Raw genomic sequence first — 16,880 nt, 5'->3', positions numbered from 1 at the left:
GGTTAAACAAGTCTATATGTGTAAAACACACAAAATCGTATCTGCCACGGATGTTCAGTGATGTTAGTTGGTATTTATTTTATTTTTATTGCTGTTACCATTATGAACATCATCACCAGAGGACCTCCCTTCTGCCTTTGGCACACTGACAAAAAGTCGGAAGGAACAGTCAAGATCTCTCTGTCCCATCTCCTTAAGTTGTGACTGAGGTGTTGGGCAACTTGCTGTAGGCAACCAGTGAAGTCGTGACAGAGCCAGACCCAACCTTGGCCCTGTGAGGCCGACCTGTGAGCACATGCTGCTGGCCCTGGGGAAAGGGACCCGAGCCGCGAGCGCCATCTCTGGTGCCGTTGTGCCAGCACAGCCTCAGTGGGTGCAGCTGGCTGCTGTCGCAGGAGGAATTGGCCCCTGGGAGATGAGCTCTGTGATTTGCAGCAGGCCTCCTGTTGGCTTCTCTGCGAAGTGGCAGCTACACAGGTCCTGTTCCTGGGGCTCTTGCGAGGGTGTGCCGAGGACACCACAGACGGGCGCGTGTCCTAGCCGGTAGCTGGTGCTCCGTGATTGGAGCCAGGATCATTATGGAGGACTCTCATGGTGACCCGACCCGCAGAAAGTGTCCGGTTTGACACAGTCCAGCTGCTGTCCCCACAGGCATTGCGTTAAACGTTGCTTCGGACGAGTTTCTTCAGCACAAGGGCTAGGGCAGTTTTCTCCCAGGTGTTGGGAGTGGGCTGCCCGCGTGTCTGGGCTGGGCGGGGCTGGAGCAGACCGGGCCCCCCTCACCCTGCACCCTCCTCTCAGTACTCCAAGCAGGTGGATGACCGATTCGGTGCCTACGTGGCCTGTGCCTCGCTTGTCTTCCTCTTCATCTGCTTTGTCCAAATCACCATCGTGCCCCAGTGAGTACTGTCCCTGGCTGCAGGGCTCTGAGGGTGGAAACAAGGGTCATGGAGGAGAGCAGGGAGGGGGTCAGGGGGTCGGGGGGTGGGCTTGTTCAGACAAGGAGAGCCTTCCGCTTGTGTCTTTGGAGGGACTGGGAAGCCGGGAGTCTGACTCCCCGGTGACAGGGTGGGAAGCCCTCCGGGCCTGCCTTGCTGCATGAGAGACTCCTTTTTGACACTTTATCCTTTATCATCTCGCCCCGTTGTCACCCACACCACGGTTGCCCTTAAATCACCCAAAGTATTCGCCAGGTTTGCTTCTATGTGACCTTTGGTTTTTGCAAAAACGTTAACACATCTTCAAGAGATAAAGGTTTTCTGCTCCTCTGGGTATTTCAAAGAATGGATTTCTGGTTCTGATGGCTTTTCTCACAGATAAGCCAGAACACTTCCAAGGACTGGCTGTGTCCCTGAGGGAGACCTGTGGCCCCTGAGGGGACCACCCTGTTGTGGGCAGTGGGCTCTCGGAAATGCAGTCACAGAGTCACATGGAGACAAGGAAGAGAATTGCTTGTGTTATCTCTGCATGTGTGTGTGTACACTGGTATGTGCATGTATGCACGTAGCTACATGTTTGTGACATTTTATTATGCAACATTGCAAACATACAGAAAAGCAAGGTAATTAATATCCTCAGCACCTACCCCCTGGATATAATTATTGATGATGTTTTACCATTGTTTCATCTGGTTTTTTTCTGATTATTTAAATTTTAGATGAAAGGACATTTTCCCCCTAAAAGCCCTTACCATACACCTATTTTCAGGGCATTTTCCTTCTTCACCACAATGCCCCCCACACCAAACAAAATTAACCCCAGTTCTGCAATCATGTAACACCAAGTTCATGTTCACATATCCAAAGTCATCTCCAAACAGCTCCTGCCCTGAGTTCCTCATAGCTGGGATCTACTCGAGATCCACTGGTTGTGTTTAGTTATGTCTCCTAAGTCCAGCCAAATCTAGGAGAGTCCCCTCACCCCAGCATCTTCTACTTTTCATTTTGAAATAATTGTAGACTTACAGAAGGGCTATAGAGACAGAGTCTCCAGACATCCTTCATCTAGTTTTCCCTAACACGGACACTTCCGTGACAGCAGCCCAGGGTCAATGGCGAGAGATGAACCCGGAATGACGCTATTATCTGACTGACTATAATCTAATTCCGTTGCTGTTGCCCCTAGTGGCCTTTTTGTGTCCCAGCAGCTGGGTAGGATCCCACACTGCGTTTAGCTCTTCGTTCTCCACAGTCGCATCTAATCTGTGACGCTTCCTCAGCCTTTGCTTATTTTTTTGTGACCTTGGAGCTTCTAATGGGAGATGGTTGATTAATTTGTAGACTGTCTCCATGTGGGTTTGTCTGATGTGTTTTCACAATTCGGTTGAGGTTATGCAGTTTGGGTGAGGATCCCACAGAAGCGCTATGTCCTCCTTAGTGCATGTTATCAGGAGGTACACAAGGCCTCCATACGTCTTTTATTTGTGATGAGACACTGTTGCAGGGATAGCCCTTACATGTGTGTCTGCTGGGACTCTGTCCGGACCCCACAGACACCAGCACCCAGCTCCACTCTGGTGGGTGCCGCTCATGCCCATTGCCGCCCACGCTGAGCTGCTGCAGAGCTGGTGTGACTGTGGGTCCTTATTGACACAGGACCCCATTTTTTTCTATATGGAAATGGAGCTACAGGTATAAAGAAGCGACCCAGTCTTTCTGTCCCATTGCTGCTCCCGATAGTCCAGTTAGCCCAGGTCCCTGTAACCCTGCCTCTGTGCCACTCGCTCTTTTGTTCCTGCAGTGTGGCTCATGGGCTGGGTTTCCCTTGGTCCCTGCTCTGCCTGCCGTGGCTTCCTTCCCTGCCGGCTACAGCTCCGAGCTGCCAAGGCGTTGATGGAAGTTTTGCTCCAGCAGTCCTCTCTCTACAGAAGCATTAAAAGCTACTTTAAAGATCTTTCTTTCCCTCTGAAGAGCGTTCTCTACCCTCATTCTATTTGTTTAAGGCATCTAAGTGCTGGCTTCTGGGGGAGCCTGGAACAAAGATGCCCTTTGAATGCCTCTCTAGAGGTATTCGCCTGCCTTGTCAAGCCCTCCGTTTGCCTTTAACCTGCTAATAGTGCCTGGCACCTCCAGGCCACTCTTGCTCCCCGCAAGGGAAAAGGGATTTCTGTGGCCTCCTGATATGACGGGGTGTACCTTAGCCAGCCCCTGCCCCAGGAGGGCCAGATGGAAAGGCACTGGCAGCTCTCCTGTCTGAGGATTCTGGCCCATGGTGAACAATAAGGTCACCTGTGATCCGCCTCTGCACGGATGGGGTAGGAGGGTCCTTGCATTTCCATGTTGAACCGGCAAGCTGAGTAGGACTTGTCATGGGGCCTGGCAGGATACAGGGTTTAGGCACTCTGTCCCCCAAAAGGAACCATCACTGCTGTTTCTCAGAGTGTCTGCTTAGGCTGCTGACAAATGTGTGTTAAAAAGTGACGGTCGTCTATCCCATTTTCAGCCTTCATGGTTACTTACCTAGCCCTCAGTAACTGCCTGGGGGGAATAACCAGGTGACTTTTAAAATGGGTCCTTCCCAGCCCAATGAAGTGAGTCTCTGGATGGCTAAGATTTAGGCAAAATATGGAGCAGGTGACACTCGCTTCTCCATTCAGCCCCCTTCGGGCTTCTGTGCCATGCAGGGAGATGACAAGAACGGGAGCCAGGTGATCGTGGAGGGGGTCCTGAGTCAGTGCACAGGGCTGTGTAAGCCCCTTTCTCAGTGAGTCAGGGGCCGGAAGAGACTGGGCAGTGGGTTCAGGGAGATGGAGCCATCTCTCCCGCCTTCCAGAGGCTTTCAGAGCCCCCAGAATTCCCCACCTCCTCTCTTCTTCCAGCTCCGTGTTCATGTTGAGTTTCTACCTGACCTGTTTCCTGCTGCTGACGTTGGTGGTATTTGTGTCCGTGATCTACTCCTGCGTGAAGGTGAGTCTGGCTGGCACTTGAGCCCTCTGTCGCCTTCTCCCCTCCCTTCCCGGCCCGCTGATAGGAGCTCCTCCCAGGAGCCCAGGAGTTGCATTTGGCGTCGGGGTACATGATGCTGGGGCACCCCTCTGGCTTGGCATCGGCAGTGACCTAGACCACAGGGAGTGCGTTATTCGTGGTGACCGTGGTGGTAGTTATTCTCATTTGCCTTTGTCAACCTTGGCGATAAGAAGGTCGTGCCACTGTCCCTCCTGTCCGTCTGCTTGGTGTCAGGACAAAGGCGTCTAGCACAAAGCAGTGGTCAGTAAATATTTGCTGGAAGAGTGAGTATGGAAGAGACCTCTCGCAACACCCTCTTCAGTGCCCCCCATGTGCCTGGAATTGGCCTTGGAGGGGACCATAGGGATGATGGCTTTTGAGCCAGTCATCACAGAGAGTGGCCCAGAGTGGTTCAGTGTTTCTGACAGAGCCACACAGTCAAGAACGTGGGCATGAGACCCTGTTCTGTTTTTCTCCCATATTTCCTCTTTCTCTTAGGCATGCTGTGACCCCCCTCACCCCCGTCCCAAGGCTATATCCTTCCTTCGGACCTGGCCACAAGCTATTCTGGTCTGTGGTGGAAGCCATTCATGTTCCCCTTTGCCCTGTCCACCAAGCCTTTCCCTCATTTCCTTCCCTAGTGATTGAAGACTTCCCTCACAGGGGCGCCTGGGTGGCTCAGTGGGTTAAGCCGCTGCCTTCAGCTCAGGTCATGATCTCGGGGTCCTGGGATTGAGCCCCACATCAGGCTCTCTGCTCAGCGGTGAGCCTGCTTCCCCCTCTCTCTGCCTGCCTCTCTGCCTACTTGTGATCTCTCTCTCTCTCTCTCTCTCTGTGTCAAATAAAGAAATAAAATCTTTAATCAAATTACAAAAAAAAAAAAAGACTTCCCTCACAGGCCAGCCTAGTCCCAGAAAGCGCTCTGTCCCTAGGCAGGTACAAGCCCTTCCAGCTTCTGTGGAAATCATTTCTCTGCTCCTCTTTGATGCTCACTTGGAGCCAAGCCCCAGGAAAAGTGGGGGGCCGTCTCCGCCAATCATTCTCTACCTACACCGCCGTGGCCACCGAGTTCTTCTTCTGGAGGGATTAGACCTTGATTGCCTCCAAATTCCCCTTTCTCTCTCCACCCTCCAGGCAGGGTATTTCATTATAATTATAATTGTTTAATTATCTAATGGTCAAGGTCTTGATGGACCAATGATCAGAACTGGAAGGCCCCCCGGGAATCATCTGAAGCAGTGTAGGATTTAATCCTGATTTCCAGCCTTTCACCCGCTCCTTCCTCAAGGCTCTCTGTTCAGTCACACCTTGCCTTTTGGTCTTGCTGTTCTCATGCCTCCCTCCCCCACACCCCCACCCCCCACCCGCTTTGTCCCAGGAGCCAGTTCCACTTTCTCCATCTCGGGGCTGTAGAAGCATGTGGTACATTCGCAACTGCCAAAAGGTAGAAACGACGCAACTATCCATGGACAGGTGAATAAACAAAAATGGCATTTCTGTGAGGGAATGTTATCTACCCACGGAAGGTTGTGAAGCTCTGACACACCCTACAACATGGACGCACCTTGAAAACATGCTGAGTGGAAGAGGCCAGACCTGAAAGGACATAGACTATAGGATTCCACTTATGGAATCTCTGGAATAGGCAAACTCACAGAGACAGGAAATAGACTAGATGGTCCTGGGGTTGAAGGAGCAGGGATGGGGAGCTACGGCTTCATGCATGCAGACTTTCTGTATGGAGTGATGGAAGGGTCTGGAACTAGAGCATTCCCGGAATGGAACTGTGACAGTTGCTCGACTGTGTGCAGAGAGTTAATGCCACTAAATCGTATGCTTAAAAATGGTGAAAATGCTAACCTGATGAAATATATGTTTTACCACAGTAAGTCACCACAACCGGACAAAAACAAAAACAGTACACCACAGCTAAAAAGGGCCTTTTAAACATTCTGTTTTGAATGTCCAGAAGAATCTATTTTCTTTTTAAGTTATAATCTGAGGCAAAGTCCTTGTCTGTTTGAGGTACCTAATTAGCTTATTCCATTCAGAATCAAAGCTGTATGTGGTCTCTGATTTTAAAACTAGAACCTAGATTTCCCTCTTTCCTGTTAGCTGCTTTGGTAAGCCTGAGCTACCCTGATTTCACTTGGTTTGGGTTTCCTGACCCACACGTATATCTGGGCATAGGGGAGGAGACGGGGAGGAAGGCTCATCTCCCACTTGCCCTGGCCATTTTGAGTTCATACTTTGGTCCGGTGAATTCTTTTTGCTACTCTTCACGATTATTTATGAAAATCATTCCTGCCTCCTTGTGTCTCATTGAATCTATTTTGTAATCGGTGTCACATTCAATAAGTTTATTCTCAGGTCCTTTGTCCAGCCCACTGATTTTTCTGACAGCTCTGAGGAGGCCAGGGTCCCCTCAGGGGAGGCTGAGGAAGGAAGTGCCTTCCTCCCGGCCCCACTTCATCCCTCGCCCCTCCACACACAGCCCCTCCTCAACCCGGGGAGGCTGCTGCTTCCATCCTACAGTATAGATCCTCTAAACAATTTATTTAGGAAAGAAGTGCTCCCTGACTTATCAAGTCTTGCCCCCACTGATTTGGGCCAAGAGTCAAGTAGACTTGAACACCCGCCTTCAGGTCCTGCTGGGTCCTTTCCCCTCCACCCTCGCCCCGCCCCCTCTCTGATGCATCATCTCAGCATTTCTCCACTTTCTGGGAAGCAGACCCCAACCTGAGAAGTTGTTTGCAGTATGAATTCCTCTCCCATTTCGTTATCCTTTCCTCCTTCGTGCTGTGGACGAACTGTTGGCACACTAAGATGTGAAGGGTAATTCTCCTTTGGCCTCTGTGTCCCCATGGTGTGTGGCCCGTGGTGGAGCCCCGACTGAGAGTTGATTTTATCCCACATTCTCAGGTATGGCCCCGACACTGACTAGACTGGAATTTTCCATGTCCTTCTGTTTTCCCTTTGAAAACATTTGCCCTTTGCTAGACCCCAGACATCTCTCATCTTCGTTCCACGGTTTTTCAGGAGTCACGGGTGGTGGCTTCGTGATGAGATACGACAGTTCCTAAATTACCCGCGGCCTGGGCTCAGCAGATCTATACCGGGCGGCTCTGTCAGCCACGGTGGCTTTCTCTGTTCCCTTTGTTCTCCCATGTCCCTAGCACAGCAGGGGCTTACTTGCTCAAATGTCCCTAGTTTACCCTTTTTGATGAGAGAACTCTGAAGAAAGTGTGGGCTGAGTTAGTTGAAACCAGCCCACTTTGTTGTCTTAGCTGTGTGTCGGGGAGCGCTGCCTGGGACCTTCCTGGGTGAAGGGGTCTGACGTTCACCACCCAGGGCTCTGATGGCCTTTTCGTCCTGAGCTTGTTTGATCTCCTGACAAGCGAGGCCCAGATCACACTCACACCTAGATGTGGGGCTAACCTGGGGCCTTGGTCTCCTGGTCTTGTTGCCCCATTAGCTGCCTGCCCTTCAGGACCCTGCTGTCTCCGGGCTGCTTTGCCCTAAGGTTCCTCCCTCAAGCACTTCTTTTCTTCTGGGGTCAGTCTGGACATCCGACATGTCACTCCTCCCTTCCCTCAGCATCCATGCTGATCTGGGCACCAGAGCTGCTCATCCTAGAAAAAGCCATGCTAAATCCCTCCTTGTCATCACACGGGGCCCGCAGGCTAGGAATCTCAAATTGGAAATGGCTGGAATAGTGAAGCATCCCAGACACCCACCTGAGGTTGGAATCCCATTATGACAAGCATGCAAGGATGGGTTAGCCTCTTCTTGGTTACCTCCAGGGATGGTGAGCTCACTCATGTCTCCTGAGTATAGCCTTTTCCTTCTTTGGGCACCACTAACTGTTCCATTAACCTCCCTGTGGCTTCTGCCCCATCATCCAGTGAAGCAGCCCAGGCCTATGTTGGTTTTGTTTTTGTTTTCATTTTGTTTTTAAGATGTTATTTATTTATTTTGAGAGAGAGCATGAGCAGAGAGAGAGGACTTGATCCCAGAACCCTGGGATTATGACCTGAGCCAAAAGGCACATGCTTAACTGACCGAGCCACCCAGGCACCCCTAGACCTACTTCTGAGAGTGCCAGCATTTTTGCCACCACCGCTCAGATAGGTAGAAAGGGGTGGCTCCCTCCTTTCCCCACATTCTGGCCTGGACTCCCTGTCTTCACTGTGGCTCTTTAGCACTTCCTTAATAGAAAGGCCAGACTCCTCTCCTGCATTTTGGGGCTGGGAGTAGATAGGCACAGAAGGAAGACTCAGTGCCATAGTTCTTGCAGTGTGTGTGTGTGTGTGTGTGTGTGTGTACACATGGGTACATACATGTGTGTATTTAAATCTCCTCCTCCTCCAGGCTGCTGGCTCTCTTTTAGCTTGCCCCCCATGGACTTCTGGGGCCCAGCTGTCTGAGCTCCTGGGAACTGTGAGCAGAGCTGCATCTAGGCTCTGTGCAGTCTCCAGAAACCTCTTCTCCCTCCCTGCAGCCTGACTGTCCTCACCAGGTCCCTCGCTGTGCCGGCTCTCCTTTCAACCCCTGCAGCCTGACAGCTGTCCCCGGTTTCTGAAATAGGGTCTGACTACTCAGCAGTACTATTACCTCTTAGGTATCTTCTATTCTGGGAGGACTGGAGAATGCCCCCACTTGCCTCCCACCAGCATGCTCAGGGTCCCACTCTGTTAAGGGGAGGTTGTCATTGTGAGACTTGTGTTCCTTTGGGGTTAGAGAACTCTTCACTTCAGGAGGCATGTCTCAGGTTCCTCCCACAGCTTCTGAGTCCGGCAGTATAGGGTCTGGATCCCAGCTCTGCCCCTTTGAGCTGTGTTTCCTAAGCCTCTTAAGGTGGCTTTTATTACACCTGTCCTGCAGATGAGGACGAGGCGGCTCTGAGGTGAGGCAGTCTTCCCGAAGCCTTGAGGCTAGGAAGTGGTAGAGCTGGGGTTTAAACCCCAGTGGTTCGTGACTCCCGAGCCCATAGTCCTTCTTAAAGATACTGTTAATGTGTCCGTTTAATCCCTGGGAGAGCAGTGGTATGGAGCTTGGTCAGCTTCTGCCTGCCTTGGTTGGCCTCTGAAGTTTCCATATATTTTAAATAAAATTTTGTGAAGTAGAAGCTACTGCTTTTTAAAATTGGTTTCTTGTCAGAAAGACAGTTTTCTTAAGATTTTTTCCATCAGATTTTTAAAAAAAGATTTCATTTATTAGAGAGACAGCACAAGTGGGGCCGGGGCCAGAGAGTGAGGGACAAGCACACTCCCTGCTGAGCACAGAGGACGACACACCTGAGACCCTGAGATCATGACCTGAGCCAAAGGCAGATGCTTAACTGACTGAGCCACCCAGGCATCCCCTCTCCCATCAGATTTCATCATTTTTTCCACTATACTACCCTGACCCCACATCACAGACAGGGAACCAGGGCCCCAGGCTTGCCATTGATTTGCCTGGAGGCTTTATGAAAGGCCAGGATCAAAACTGCCCTTCACCCAGTCATGATTTATTAATTATGTCCCCACTCCTGTTTTTTATGTTGAATTGATTTGAACTAATCAGACAAGGAAAGTACTAGTTTGGAATTTTTAAAAAATCAATCCTTTTTCTGAGCTGTAATTGCGAGTGAGCAGGCATTGAACAATTGGTTTGCATGGGCACAATTATCCTGCTGTAAAGAAATGGTCTCCAGGGTCTTTGTGCAGCCGTGGTGCATCCCTGTGAGAAGACGTGCCCTGGGTGAAGACTTTCACCATCCACACTGGGATTAGTAAAGACAGGATTTAGGGCAAACATACGGATGAATTCTCTGATCACAGGAGATGAGATACTCTATAAACCATTACCAGAGCAGGATGTCGAATCTTCTGGAGATTTCAAGACACCAATTCCTCAGGTTCCTGCCTGAGGTATTAAAGTTAAGAGCAGTTCTTTTTAAAGGGTGACAAGAAGGGTGCCTGGGTTGCTTGGTCAGTTAAGTACCTGCCTTTGGCTCCAGTCATGACCTAGGGTGCTGAGATCGAGCTCCATGTCAGGCTCCCTGCTCAGCAAAGAGCCTGCTTCTCCCTCTGCTTGCCACTCTCCCTGCTTGTGCTGTCTTTCTCTGACAAATAAATAAAATCTTTAAAAATAAATAAATTTTTTCGGGCGCCTGGGTGGCTCAGTGGGTTAAGCCGCTGCCTTCGGCTCAGGTCATGATCTCAGGGTCCTGGGATTGAGTCCCGCATCGGGCTCTCTGCTCAGCGGGGGGCCTGCTTCCCTTCCTCTCTCTGTGATCTCTTCCCTTCCTCTCTCCTACTGTGATCTCTCTCTGTCAAATAAATAAATAAAATCTTTAAAAAAAAATAAAATAAATAAAAATAAATAAATTTTTTAAAAAGGGTGATGAGAATTTGGCTTGTAACAACTCAATGCATGAAGTTAAAAGCGAACTACTGCATGACCCAGCAATTGTACTGCTAGGTATTTATCCAAAAAATATGAACGTAGTGATTCAAAGGGGAACCTGTATCCCAGTGTTTATCACAGCAATGTCCACAAGAACCAAGCTATGGAAAGAGCCCAGATGCCCATCGACTAATGAATGGATAAGGAAGATGTGGTATATACATACAATGGAATATTACTTGGCCATCAAAAAGAATGAAATCTTGCCATTTGCAATGGTGTAGGTGAAACTAGAGGTTATTATGCTAAGTGAAATATGTCAGAGAAAAGACAAATACCATATTTCACTGATTTGTGGCATTTAAACAAAAGAGATGAACATAGGGGAAGGGAAGGAAGAACAAGATGAAAATAGAGAGGGAGGCAAAGCATAAGAGATGCTGAACTCTAGGAAACAAATTGAAGGTTGCTGGAGGGGAGGGGGGTGGGGGGAAAGGGATAGGGTGATGGGTATTAAGGAGGGCACTTGATGGAAGGACACCAGATGTTACATGAAGCTGATGAATCACTAAATTCTACCTCTGAAACTAATAAAAATTAATTTTAATATATATATATAAACACCCCCCAGCCCCCCCCCACCCATCAACCGTTCATTAGATGTTAGAACTACATTCTGGATTCAATGTAAAAAATAGCCTGAAGTTCTTCTCTTGACCCCTAGGTGGCTCCTGTGGGCTCCTGGTCCCACCATCCCCAGGAAGCCCATGCGCCTAGCCTGTCCCTCCAGCCACCTTCGGCTAGCATCTACTTGTACCCTTCGATTGATGGGTAGGATGATCAGAACTGAAACAATTTAAGTAACATGGGTTAAGAGGAGTACGATGGAATGGCAACATTTGAAGCAGACACAAACGGGGAACCATCTGTCGTACTTCAGGCTAGTGCCAGGACACTTTCCCCAAATGTGAAACAACAAAAAAAATTCCTTTACTAGGAAACAAGGACTTTCATTCCTATTGGCAACAGAGCTCTTTTAAAAAAAAATGCAAATATTAACTAAATTTTCTGTTGAATTTCGCAGCTTACAAAGCACTTTAAAATGGATCATTTCATTGAGTCTTATAGCCCTCTTGGGAGAGAGATATCTCTCAGGTATCGATAAGAGAACTTGTGCTCAGAGCCCTTGATGCCTTCCCCAGGGTCCGACAGCTAGTCAGAGCTTGTGCAGGGTTTTTAAGAAGTGCTTTACTGAGCTACAATTCACATACAGAAGATTCACCTTGATAAAGGCAGATGAAGTTGTAATTGTTTTTAGTACATTCATGTAGCGATGCAAGGGAACCCCAGACATCTTAGCGGTCCCTCTTCCTTCCCTGCTTCGCACAGCCCCTGGCAGCCTCAAACTCTTTCTGTATGCATTTGCCTGAAATCATACAATATGGCGCCTTTTGTTTCTTTCCCTTAGCATAATACTTTCAGGGTTCACCCATGTTGTACCATGTGACAGCATTTCACTCTGTTTTACGGCCAAATGATGTCACATTGTGTGGCTGTGTCCCACTTTGTTCATCCCTGAGGGGATGGACCTTGGAGTGGTTTCCACTTTCAGGCTATGATGAATAGTACTGCTATGAACTTTTGTATCCAAGCTCTTACGGGCCCTTAGGTTTTCAGTTCTCTTGGGTAAATACCTAGGCGTAGAGTTGTTGGGTCATCTGGTAACTGTGCTTATCATTTTGAGACACTGCCCACCTGTTTTCCAAAGCGGCTGCCCTGTTTTGCATTCCACCCAGCTTTTCTACATCCTCACCAACACTGGCACCAACACCTGACTCTTGTGTATAGCCTTCTAGGGAGTGTGAAGTGGTATCTCCTCTTTTGGATTGCATTTCCCTGATGATTAATGACAAACATCCTTTGTGTGCTTCTTGGCCATTTATATAGATTTTTTTGAGAATCAGCTATTCAAATCATTGTTCCATTTTTAATTGGGTTATTTGTCTTATTGTCGAGTCATAAGAGCTCTTTGTATACAGTAAACCTTATCTAGGGTTTCACTTTCTGTGGTTTTAGTTCCTGGGGTCAGCTATGGTCTGGAAGCAGTAGACCTGTGGTCAGAAGGCCAGTGGGAACCTAACTCTATGTCACAGTGCTGATGTCATTCCCCTCACCACATCCCATCATGCGGCACTTTACCTCACATTACCAGCAGAAGAAGGGTGAATCCGGCAAAATATTTTGAGAGAGAGAGACCACAGTCACATAACTTTTATCACACTACATTGTTATAATTGTCCCATTTTATCAGTAGTTACTGTTATTAAGCTCTTACTGTGCCTAATTTATAAATTAATCTTTATCCTAAGTGTGTATGTAGAGGAAAAAGCATAGTATATATAATTTTAGGACTGTCTGCAATTTCAGGCATCTAGTGGGGAGGTCTTGGAATAAGATGGATAAGAGGAGACCCTTGTATTCTGGTTACAAGACCCTCATTAGATATATGGTTTGCAACAATTCTCTCCCATTTTCTGGGTTTCACTTTCTTTTTAAAACGCACATAATACAGAATTTTCCATGGTAACCTTTTCCAAATGTACAGTTGAGCAGCGTGAAATGCATTCACATCGCTGTGCAAAGGTCAGCACCAGCCATCTCCAGAACTTCAACTTCCCAGACCAAAATTTTAAACGCATTAAACCGTACCTCCCCATTCTGCCCTCACCCCTGGCAGCCACCATGCCACTGCAGTTCTATGACTTAGAGTACTCTCGGTATCTCATACAAGTGGAATCCTACAGCAGGACGCCTGTGTGGTACCATCAGGGAAGCATCCGACTTTTGGTTTCAGCTCAGGTGGTGATCTCAGGGTCAAGGGATCCAGCCCCGCATTGGGATCTGTGCTCAGTGCAGAATCTGCTTGAGATTTTCTCTCTCCCTCTCCCTCTGCCCCTTCCACTCGTGCTCGCTCAATCTCTCCCTCTCAAATACACACATAAATCTTTTTGTAAAAAGTGGAATCCTATACTACTTATCCTTTTGTGACTTCTTTCACTCCACCTGCTGTCTTCAAGGTGACGTCCACACTGTAGCAGGGCCCAGCATTCCATTCCTTGAGGCTGAATGATACTCCATTACATGTATATTCCCCATTCGGTTTATCCATTCATCCATAGGTGGACACTTAGGTCTTCCGCCTTTTGGCCATTGTGAGTTGTGAACACAAGTCCGCAAATAGGTGTACAAGCCTCTGCTTTCTATTCTTCTGGGTATACTTCTGGAAGTGGAATTGCGGGATCATACAGGAACTCAATGTGTCGTTGGTTGAGCAACTGTCATACTGTTTTCCACATCAGCTGCCTCGTTTTTTGTGCCCACCAGCAAATGCATAGAGGTTCCAATTTTTCTACAGCCTCGCCTTTTTTTTCACTTTCTTGTGGTGTTATTTGAAGCACAAAAATTTTTAAATGTTGATGACATCCAACTAATCGATTTTTTCTTTCTTTTTTCTTTTCCTTCCTTTCCCTTCTCTCCTCCCTTCCTCCCTCCATTCGTTCTTTCTTTCTTTGCTGTTGGTGCTCTAAGAAACCATTGCTCAACCCAAAGTCCCAAGGATTGGCTTGCATATTTTCTTCCACAAGTCCTGTGTTTTATTCCTTGCATTTATGTCTCTGATCCATTTCAAGGCAATTTTTATATGTGGTGAGAAGGAGGGGCCCAGCGCTATTCTTCTGCCTGTGGATATCCAGGTGCCTCCGCAACATTTGTTTAAAGGCTATTCTTCCCGCATCATGTTGGCAACCTTGTCAAAATAAACCGATCAGAAATGTCAGGCATTGTTTCTGGATTCACTCTGTTCCTTTGAGTGGAATATTCTGTTCTCTGTGTCATTAAGCAGGATGTTCATTGAAGCTTATACTCTCCAAATCACACATGGCTTTCCTTCTACCACAGAAGTGGCTTTAACCAGAGTGTCTTCTTTCTTACTCCAAAAGGAAGTGTATTTTCAGAATAATGCCACAGACTTGATGATATGTGAATATGGATGGGGGGGGGGGAGCCCCTGTTAGAATCCAAAGTGGAGCGTGAGGCTGTGAGACCTCTACCATTGCTGCGTGTGCCATTCCCTGTGGTCCTCTCTCTCCTGCTGAATAGGAGGTGGCCTTGTTGGAAGGCTGGAAGGACATTTGGGTGGAAAAGATATACTGCTTCCCAACATGCATACCCAGCTTGAAGCCCAACACTGAGGGGTGAGCAGGGCACTTACTTAATGGCAAGAACTGTAAAGGGTCTGAGATTCAGGTTCACCTTACTGGTAAGCTAGGAAGTGAACCTTACTATGTCATGGATTCTGGCAGGGGACACAAGACTTCTGGGTCAGAGATGAAGGAGTCTGTGACTGCCAGCACAGCAGGCAGCAGGCACATCAGCATGTAACTGCCAGCTCCCCAAAGCCCTGTGGGGCGGGTGTGATGGGCCCATGTGGGTGCTCTGCATATAATGAGGGGGGTTGCAGCTGGGGAGCAGTAGACCAAGGTCCCCATACTGGCCAGCAGCAAACACCGTAGCACACAAGCCAGTCTCTCGCACAGTAGGAATGAGCAGTCACCTCGTGGTTACAGGGTGTCCTCTTGCCTGTTTAGTTGTCTGTGTGACTGTCCTGTCCATATCAGAGGAGGGATGAGCCTTGTAGTCTGGCCTCCTCAGCCAGAATGTGCACACATGCTCAGGGCCCTGAGAGTCCTACCGATGGGGAGCCTGCAGAGAAGGAATGTGACTTGCTAAGGGCCGCACAGGAAGATCCATGTCTAGGGGCACCTGGGTGGCTCAGTGGGTTAAGCCGCTGCCTTCGGCTCAGGTCATGATCTCAGGGTCCTGGGATCGAGTCCCACATCGGGCTCTCTGCTCAGCAGGAAGCCTGCTTCCCTCTCTCTCTGCCTGCCTCTCTGCCTACTTGTGATCTCTGTCTGTCAAATAAATAAATAAAATCTTTAAAAAAAAAAAAAAAGATCCATGTCTAGAACCCTCCAGACTCCTGGTCCAGTACTTTTTCCACCCTCCTCTGCCCTTCCGGGTTTCCATACGACACCTGGACTTCATGTAGCAGACCAGCCTCACCAGGAGGCACTGAGGTGGGAGGGGTAGGGGAAGCCCAAGTCCACCCCTTTGTTTCTCTGTGTCTGCCAACATCTTTTTAAATCTAGGTTTCTTTGGAGATGAAGAGGGCATGGTTGGACAAAGCCACCAATGTCAGATCTGGCGGAGTGGGTCATTTTATTACCAGAGCCACTGAGGGGCTTTGGACATGCAGTTTGTCTAGTTGAAGGAAATGTAGGAAGGGTTAGGTGAGGCAACAGGAGATCAGTGAGAGTCCTGGAAAAAAGGTTCACTAAACTCTCTTGTCCAGGGCCCCGCCCTCCTGCTCACACCGTACTTTGTCCCCATCTCACAAGCCCGTCCCTTCCTCCAGACCCCAGGTCCTCTCCAAATCCTCAGACCCATGCTTCCTCCTGCCATCAAGCCTTCTGACCCTCCCTGGGAAAGTTCTGGGCCCCTTCAAGGCCCCCCAGCTGCCACCTCCTGCCCCTCCCTGACTGTAATCCTGACCAGCTCAGCTCACATGCCGCATTCCCGTGCTTTTTCCTGCACGCTGTTGGGGTTAAGATGGCATCCTTCCTTCCATCAGGAAGCCCCCTGGGGTGAGGGTGGAGGTGGGGAGGACGGTGGGTTTCACCAACTCCCCTGTGGCAGTTTGCTGCCTCCCGCTGACTCCTGTTCTCTCGCTCTCTTCCCCGGGGCAGCTCTTCCCAACCCCACTGCAGACCCTCTCCAGGAAGATCGTGAGGTCCAAGATGAACAGCACTCTGGTCGGCGTGTTCACCATCACCCTCGTGTTCCTGTCGGCTTTCGTCAACATGGTAGGCGGCTCCACCTCCCAGAACCTTCCCCCACTCTGTTGTTCTCCCGCCCCCAGATTTCTTACTAGGGCTTCACCCAGGTCCAGAATCAGATCTGACTCTGGAGCCTCTCACACAGGCTCTTGGTCCCTTGCCTGCGAGGCTGGCAGAACCAGAAGGACCCAGAGGCGTTCCCCAGGGAAGTTGACGAGCCCCAGTCCGGCAGAAGGGCAGACCTTGTCCGCTCCTTGGCCTCTTCCAGGCTGCTCTCCCATCCCTGGTCTGCGGCAGGCTGCCCCTGAGTCCGTGGGGGGACGGGCCGCCCCGTAGGAGGTGAGTCTTACTATGTCATGGACTCCCGCGGCTCACCCGCCCCTCCCCTGCCCCCAGTTCACGTGTAACTCAGAGAACCTGCTGGGCTGCCTGGCAGACGAGCACAACATCAGCACCGGCCAGGTCAACGCGTGCCATGTGGTGGCGTCGGCCTCCAACTACAGCCTGGGGGCCGAGCAGGGCTTCTGCAGCAGCCCGTGGCCCAGCTGCAACTTCCCTGAGGTACGTGGGGTGGGAGAGTGGGGGGATGGGGGGTTCTTGGGGCAGTCAGACACCCTCCCACCCCATCCCTCCCTGCCTTCTGCTGCTC

General features: G+C 49.5%; 1 protein-coding gene across 2 annotated transcripts in view; it reads left to right on the top strand.

Moving 5' to 3' along the window:
• ADCY5 (adenylate cyclase 5) overlaps nucleotides 1-16,880 on the top strand; it is a 148,077-nt gene that overhangs the window by 114,068 nt on the left and 17,129 nt on the right. For both annotated transcript variants that reach the window (XM_059391081.1, XM_059391080.1), the window contains 4 exons: nucleotides 802-899; nucleotides 3,818-3,905; nucleotides 16,142-16,258; nucleotides 16,628-16,792. In XM_059391081.1, coding sequence (XP_059247064.1) covers nucleotides 802-899; nucleotides 3,818-3,905; nucleotides 16,142-16,258; nucleotides 16,628-16,792 — 468 coding nt within the window. The remainder of the gene's footprint in view (nucleotides 1-801; nucleotides 900-3,817; nucleotides 3,906-16,141; nucleotides 16,259-16,627; nucleotides 16,793-16,880) is intronic.

The sequence above is a fragment of the Mustela nigripes genome, chromosome 2 (genome assembly GCF_022355385.1).
Source record: "Mustela nigripes isolate SB6536 chromosome 2, MUSNIG.SB6536, whole genome shotgun sequence".
Taxonomy (NCBI): domain Eukaryota; kingdom Metazoa; phylum Chordata; class Mammalia; order Carnivora; family Mustelidae; genus Mustela; species Mustela nigripes.
This window is presented reverse-complemented; position numbering and strand designations above follow the sequence as displayed.